The 7805-nt window shown below is 40.9% G+C and overlaps 1 protein-coding gene across 1 annotated transcript in view; it reads right to left on the bottom strand.

Annotated features, from left to right (window-relative positions):
* kcnab1a (potassium voltage-gated channel subfamily A regulatory beta subunit 1a) overlaps positions 1–806 on the bottom strand; it is a 62130-nt gene extending 61324 nt beyond the window's left edge. The window contains exon 1 of the mRNA XM_054626518.1: positions 598–806. Within this exon, the coding sequence (XP_054482493.1) occupies positions 598–806 (209 nt within the window). The remainder of the gene's footprint in view (positions 1–597) is intronic.
* Positions 807–7805: the final 6999 nt, after the last annotated feature.

Genomic DNA, 7805 nt, shown 5'->3' with positions numbered 1-7805 from the left:
TGAGATGACACAATATGACGGCAACAAAAGGCACGTTAATGAGGATTTTAAAGGTAGAAAGGGGAATTCTGTGGCTTTCAGGAAGGCAGTGAGTCATCAACAAGATTTAAAGCGGTTTTCCCAGTTACTATTTAAAGCACTACATAAGAAATGTCAACATTAGTAGTCTTTAATATGGTTGATATCAGTGTTAAGATATTGATAAAGATATATCTCTGATATCAATGTACAATTTGTGTTATCCTGATACAATTCCACTAAAAGTTGATTAACAATAATGAATTATTGCCAAGTCAATAAGAGGGGTTTTTCTAGGTAGCGTGTACTTTTTTTCTTTTAAAATACTATCGTTTAAACTCTTTTACTCTGAAAAGGTTTAAAGGAATTAAGTTGCATTCAAGTGTGTTGACCACTCAGTTCTAATTAAATATTGAGCAGCAACATTAAAGAGTAATGAATATGTAGCAGCTGATATGGGGTGGACAAGAAAAGAAATACAGACACACACAAACGTGAAGGGATAAAAAAAAAAAAAACACACACACACACACACACACACACACACACACACACACACACACACACACACACACACACCTGTACTTCATGCCCGTGTGTTTCCCTGTGGACTCCTTGAGTGAAATGTGCCGAGGAGTGAAGGAGCCGAAGCTGCGAGCGATGATGGCCACGGTGCGGAACTTGGCCCGGGCTTGGTTCACCACGTTGGGGCTGGTGGCGCTCTGCTTGCTGTGGTCCCCATTGCCCCTCTTCAGGTTGTGGTCTGTGCAGGCGATGGACACCTGCATGGCTGAGCTTCGGTCGGGGGGTGGTGGGGGGAGTGGAGCCCGAGATGTGAGGGGGAAAAAGTAAGGATGGGACCGAAGGAGTGGAGATGGAGACTGACGGGGGACCCTGAAGTCCTACAAAGTGTTTTGTTTTAGATCTCTTAGTTCAGCGTCTGGTCCTCTGTGTTCACGATCTCCTGCTCCCTTTCTGCAGCTTTTCTTTTTTCCTACCAGATGGATTAAGTCTTCAGCTGCTCACTTCCAGACGCTGTGTCTCCATTTGCATCACTTAGTCCAATAAGGCAAAAATAAAGCTGCACAAGCTTTAGCTCTCTCTCTGTGTGTGTTTTTTCTTTTCTTTTCTCTCACATCAAGTCTTCCATTTAAAGTCTTTCCTTGAAGAGTAGATTCAGTGGAACAGGTCAATCATGAAAAAGCATGAAAGGAACAAAAGACTCTTTGAGTTCTTGAGGGATCCCCAATTCTTCCCTGCTCCTGCGTCCTGCCTCTGACGCCGAGCTCTAACAGGGTTTCAGCTGCCGAATGACAAACAGATGAGCCGGTGAAGAGAGTGGAGGGATGGCAGAGAGAGAGAGGAAGAGAGAGAGAGAGAGAGAGAGAGAGAGAGAGAGAGAGATGCAGCCCGGGCGCTCTGCTGTCCCTGGTCTGCCTGTGTGAAGAGAGGGAGAGAGTGAGGAGGAGGAGGAGGAGGAGGAGGAGGAGACAGGGTCAGTGAGGAAGGAGGAAACAAGGGGAGGGACCAGCACACCTCTGCCATCAGCACTTTCCCCCCTCTTATCACTTCTTGTGCTCCTGTCCTCGCTCTTCATCTCCTCCCTCTTCCTCACTCTCTTCAGCACTCATGCCTGAAGATGTTAATGCATATCACTAATGTGCTCGTGCCCCAGTTCCCCCCCCCCTCCACACACCTCTTTCACTCCTCTCCCCCTCTTCTCCCCCAGTCTCTGATATTTGTTCTCGGTCTGATATTTGGAAGCTCCGCTCTTCTTTTGTTCTTCCTGTTGTTTTTTCTTAAGTCTCAGCAGGGCAGCTTCTTAGCCGACAGCACACCTTCAGGGAACCGAGAGGCATGTAGTGCAACACACACTCTTTTATCTCTCTCTCTCTCTCTGTGTAGCACCCACTCTACCTCTCACTCTTTTCTCTCCTGTCAACCACTTTTGAAGGTGTCTGCCCTCTCTTTCTATCCAATAATTTCCATGCAGCCAAGCTGTGACCCTTTATTCCCTCTGCACACTATTCTCTGCATTCATTTTTCTTCTTCTTTCACTCTTCTTCTGGTCTCTCCTCTCTTTTTTAAGGACGAATACACAAGCAAAAAATATCTGTTGGCTCTATGTCCATTAGTACTGCCGCACTTTAAAATTAACTATATATTGAAGACAGCATATACAGTGCACTGCAACTGGTGAATCTAATTAGCTGTCTTCAAGTGCCGTTATATCGTTTTCTGTAAATGCACAGTCATACAAACATTATGCAAAAGTCAGAAACATATAGTCCTATATGCTGACATAAAGTAATGTTTTTTTTTCCCCAAATCCCCTCACACACTGTACATACAACCCCCACATGCAGCTGCAAATCAAAGCAAACGAGAGGAGGATGGATGGACAAGATGGGGGAGGTGTGCAGAGATTGGAATCAAGAGAAGGAAAATGACTGAAAACTGCAAAGCTGAGAAGAATGTTCGTGTTTGATTACTGCACATCCAAGTGTCTGCCTGCATATGGATCACTGTGTGTGTGTGTGTGTGTGTGTGTGTGTGTGTGTGTGTGTGTGTGTGTGTGTGTGTGTGTGTGTGTGTGTGTGTGTGTGTGTGTGTGTGTGTGTGTGTGTGTGTGTGTGTGTGTGTGAGGATGGTATTTATGTTGTGTGCTTTCCAGCAATTCTATAAGCGGTGTCAAACGGAGGTAAGTCGAGCATTTTGCTGCAGGGTCTCTCAACAGTATCGCTTTCAGTGTGTGCACACAGTGGATGAGGATGTGTGGTGTAAATGTCAGCACTGCAGTGTTTATTTATGAAAGTGTATGGACAAAAGAATCTGAAAATATAGTTGTCCGGGCAAATATGCAACAATAAAAAAAATCAAAATACAGTAATTTTTTTTATGTATGTATAAGGGTTTAGTTTGTTTGTGTGGTTCGCTCCATTGTTTTCAGATACTTTTACTGTAACAACACATGAATGTTAACACATGAATAAAGGCAGTAACAACATCATACAAGGAGAGAATAAGGTTGTAGATGCCATGATAATATTATGTTTTCAGTCTGGTTCTTCTCTCAAAATCAGCACCTAAACTAAACTATAACTGGAGGTGGAAGGCGCAAAGTCAAGAACAAGGAATTAACTGAAGGAAACATTGCTTCATTGAAAATGAATATCTGATCTTTTCAGCACCTAAAACAAACAATGTGAGCTATACATGCTCATAAGGTTAGTTTTCTTGACACACAGGATAAAGTCAGTGCCAAACATCAGTCCTGGGTATTGTTTTTAAGTGCCGATACAATACCTTTGGTCCAACAACAATACTTTTTATGATTTCTTTACTTCGAGAACTATAAAAGAATTTTGTACAAAAAAATGTAAACCTTTTAAAGCCATGCTTTTGTCAGTGTGTCGGTCTCCACTTTGCTCCTAACTGTAATGATGTCCAGAGGATGAATTATTATTACCATTTGAGCACGGTGCTACTAATTACTTTGGTCAGTTCCGTGAACGTATTGAAGTTGGGTAACTAGGCAAACTCAACTCAACTGTCTCAAAATGTATTTAAAGAAACAAAGTGCTTTAGATTCACCCATTGAGACAAGACTGTAGCTGTAACTGTAGGTGTCATCAATACAGGGAAATAACTGTCGCAGGTAAAACAAATGGGTATATGGAGTCAATAAAAATGACATGATAAATACATCCATGCTACTAAATCCATTACTGGAGCTCCTCCTGCTCGTATAAAAAGGGCTTTGGAATCGCTCAATGAAAGTCATTTGGGGTGAAGTAAATGATGGAGACCAGGGCCAGAACTGCCTGTTGAGGTAAATCATTATAATGTATTATAAGAACTGGGCATAGGCCATTGTTTTAAACTGCTCATTGATTTGTTTTCAACAGCACAGAAGCTCATTGTGCAATCATCTTCAAACACCCTTTCTCCGACCACATTTTCAAACATTGAAATAAAACTTGCCTCTTTTCATATAGGAGAAAGTAAGACAGCATGTTTTTTTTTTAATCCTTTTTTAAAGACCTTAATAAATGAACTCTTCATATCACTCCAACCCCTCCAGTCCAATCTTTCCCACCTTATTGAGAAGATGTTCTGAGCTTCAGATCAATTTCATACCAAATAGAAAAGCCGTTCTCTCAGCAGCTCATTCCAGATCGATTGCATCCCACTCCTCAGGGGAACAGCAGACTCCCAACCATATGGAATTGGAGCTGGTTTAACCGCTCTTTCCTCTAATCAGGAGCACAAAAGTGCTGAGTGAAAAAGGGCTGTGGTTTGCAGAGTGAGTTTCTGTCCTGGAGTGTGTGCTACACTTCAGTCTCCATCCATCATTGTCAAAACAGTTAAGCTTGCTGGATGAAACTTGAGTGTGTTACTGTAAACACTTTTTAAAAGCATTTGTTATAATAATGTGTGTATGAGCGTGCTTTTGTTTAATCCATCTTGAAATTAAGGTTTAATTTGTCGTTGAACACATATTTAGTAGAGATGACTAATTTGATATTTAAACTGTGAATCACTCCTCTGACCTAAAAAGATGAACTCAACCTAAGTATTTTATGTGAAGGTTGTGCGCAGTTGTAACCCACAAGTTAATGAAGCAAAGTCAGGGTCACTGAACTAGCCATGCTAGCGACGGACGTGGCTCTGGTTGGTTAGTCAGTCCATGACTTTGGTCCAGACTGAAATCTAACTCCTGAATGGCCACAAAGAAGATCGATCCTATTGACTTTGATCCACCTATTCATGTTCCCCTCATGATTAATTGCAATGACGATGGTGATCCCCTGACCTTTCATCTTGAGCCATCATCAGGTCGAAATTACAGTTTTTCCAATACTTTGGTTTATGGCCAAATAACTGCAAACCTGATAACATTCCCATCAGCCTCAGCTTTACTTTGTGTTTGGTGCCGAGTAGCAAATGATAGCATGAGAACAACATGGTGGCTAAACATTATAAGCATTGGCATGTTAGCATTATCATAGTAAACATATTAGCAAGTTCACATTAGCATTTCACTCAGTCTTACAGAGCCATTAGCACAAACTTGTTTTCTTTACAGTTTGAGTAAAACCATTTGTTCAAATGTCTGAGGGTTTGGAACATCGACTTTTCTCCTACTGCATAGTTCATTACTTGAGTTATTTTATCTCTCTTTTATCTTTTGTATGTCTTTGCTTCGTTTGAACAGTAATAATTCACACATGCACACAATCTAGTTATGACTGAAACACATCTAACAGATGCAGTACCTTAAAAGCCTTAAATCAATATTTCCAACATTGCTCAGTTTAGATGCACTCAAAAGCGTGAACGCACATTTGGACAAGTACTGTATCAAGTTTTATTAAATTATCTGAAGCACCGCACATTTATTGCTCTGTTGCCCAATAAAGAGGGCTCAATTTCAGCAGCAATCAATATAAGAATTCATGTTTCATTAGAAGGTTTAAGGTACTCTGCAACTCACAGAAGAGAAGTAAAGGCGAGCTCAGAGAACTACAGATAAACTGTATTTGTTGAGGAGAATCTTAACGCCTGTGACAGCACCTCTGCTGGTCTTTTAATGAGTGTTGGGTACTATAAGTCCTCTAGCTTTCTTGTATTCTGCAGTAGCTACTGCATCTTCTCAAAAATGTGAAGTGTCACTCATCATGTACAGTTTGTGCGTTTTTCCTGAGGCTCCACTGCAAGTGAACTTTTCTGACTGCAGTAGTTCTATTGCCTGAAGTAAAGTGCAATTTAACATATGTTGTAAATACAAAACATAAACCCCCAAATGTCTATTTAATTTCTCTGGATTGTGCCTATATGAACTTTTAATTCTGGCTACTGAGAGCTATAGAGGCAACACCTAACTCATGACAGACCACAGATATATAACCTGGGATTTCTGGCTCTGCTCATCCAACCGAATTAAAGTCAAACTGATGCAGCAGTCAGCCTGATGGGAGTCTTTGCAGCTGTGGCCCAAACGTCACGAGCACAGTAGAAATGTGTGAAATGTTTAGAATCACATGACAGTGACTTACACTAGCTGCTGGTTGTGTCTAAAAACAAAATCTTGTGGATTCAAAATTTGCCCCCCAAATTCTATCATCTATTATTCTGGTTGTACATATTGAGAGACATACATGAAGTTTTTTTTGATCATCATTTCCATTTTGTTTTTGTTTTCCCAGAAGCTGCCCCACAAGCATAATGACGTGCTCATAACTCTTGAGTGTAAGGCAGTGACTGTGTCCTATTTTTGCACCTGTGTGTGTTTGTGTGTGTGTGTTCTACTTCATGCTGGGTCATGAGTTTTGTCAGCAAAAGCCATCACGCTACACATAGAAATCCCCTTGAGATGCCCAACACTATTTGTGAGTGTGTACGTATGTGCGTGTGTGTGTGTTTCTGTACAGTAATGAACGCTGCTTGTACAGTGACTGACCTTGGGTCGACCCTCGCTGACCTAACACTAATGTGAACATTCTTTCTATGACACACATGATGTTCACAATGCAGACAGCCACGTTTTAAAGGATACAGAATAGAGTTGGATCGAATCGCAGTTTTGACCTGGTGTACGAGCTTAAACCAGTTTGATTTCATGCAAACCAGCTGAACCTGCATTTGTCATTATGACACATTCTGGCAAATTAAAAAGTAGCCTAAATCTGCAACCTGTTCTAGCGAGGTCACGGTGCTAAATCAAACTTGTACTGATTTAGTAATAAACAATATGTGACATGAAATTGTGCATTTCATGTCAGGTAAAAATATCAACAAATTATAGACCCCTTCACAGCTAACCTAAATATTCCAAATGTGTCCCAGTTTATTTCCTGTTGCAGTCTATGTGAATGACATTAGCTGACAGGAAGTAAACATGAACCAAGCTCTTACCTAGAAATGCAATTCTATCTACAGTACTGCTTCTGCTTGTTTTTGTGCAACCTTGAAAACATAGCTCAAATAGCAGAGAAGCAGATTTTTTTGGGTGCTTTTTCTTTTAAATTTCTCTTATTAAAAGAGAAAACTTGGTTTAGAAATACTACTTTGTATAGGAAATGTGTAGGTCTCCGTTGCCTATAACCAAACAAACTGTAGCTCACAACATACACAGACTCAGTACAGTACATAGTGTATTATGCTGCCCTTGTCTGTGGCTCTGCCCTAGGTGCCATGACGTAAGTTGACAGGGCAGCACTCGGACCGTCAGCCCTCCTTATGACTGTAAGCTCTGCCATAGACTGAATCATTTGTGGCAGCTGTGGGGAGGCAGCTGTTTGGGGTGGGGGTGGGGGGGACTTGTTTGTGTCCTCATATTGCTAACAAATCTGTATGGTAAGCAAAACAAAGAGAAGACTCGGTGCACAACTCAGGGTAAAACAGTTGAAGAACATGACCCTTATTAGTGTTCCAGTCTATTTTTTCATCTTTTTAAAAGGACTTATTTTAATCTTCAAGCTCTCTGAGTCACCCCTTGGAGAGTCAGTTATTTTAATAGTTTCTCCAGGTGTTAGAACTAGGTTGGAAGCACTGTTTTTGCAGAAAATAATAGGTTGGGAAAAAAAAAAAACCTAGTGAGGAGTTGATTGTTGAGTTTTAGATTTAATCAAGTGTATTCGTGGATAAGGCAAAAATTCCTCCAAATTAAACGTCAACCTCAAATTGTGTCCATGCCCACTAGAAAAACACGCAGTAACACTTTTTGTATCTAATGTCCTTATCGGCAGGCTCTCTGCATCATTTGTCTGTGCCTTTGAAAACAA

Source organism: Anoplopoma fimbria, chromosome 1 (assembly GCF_027596085.1).
Source record: "Anoplopoma fimbria isolate UVic2021 breed Golden Eagle Sablefish chromosome 1, Afim_UVic_2022, whole genome shotgun sequence".
NCBI classification, from domain to species: Eukaryota; Metazoa; Chordata; class Actinopteri; order Perciformes; family Anoplopomatidae; genus Anoplopoma; species Anoplopoma fimbria.
Note: the sequence above shows the minus strand (reverse complement) of the source record. Positions and strands in the feature narration are given on the sequence as shown.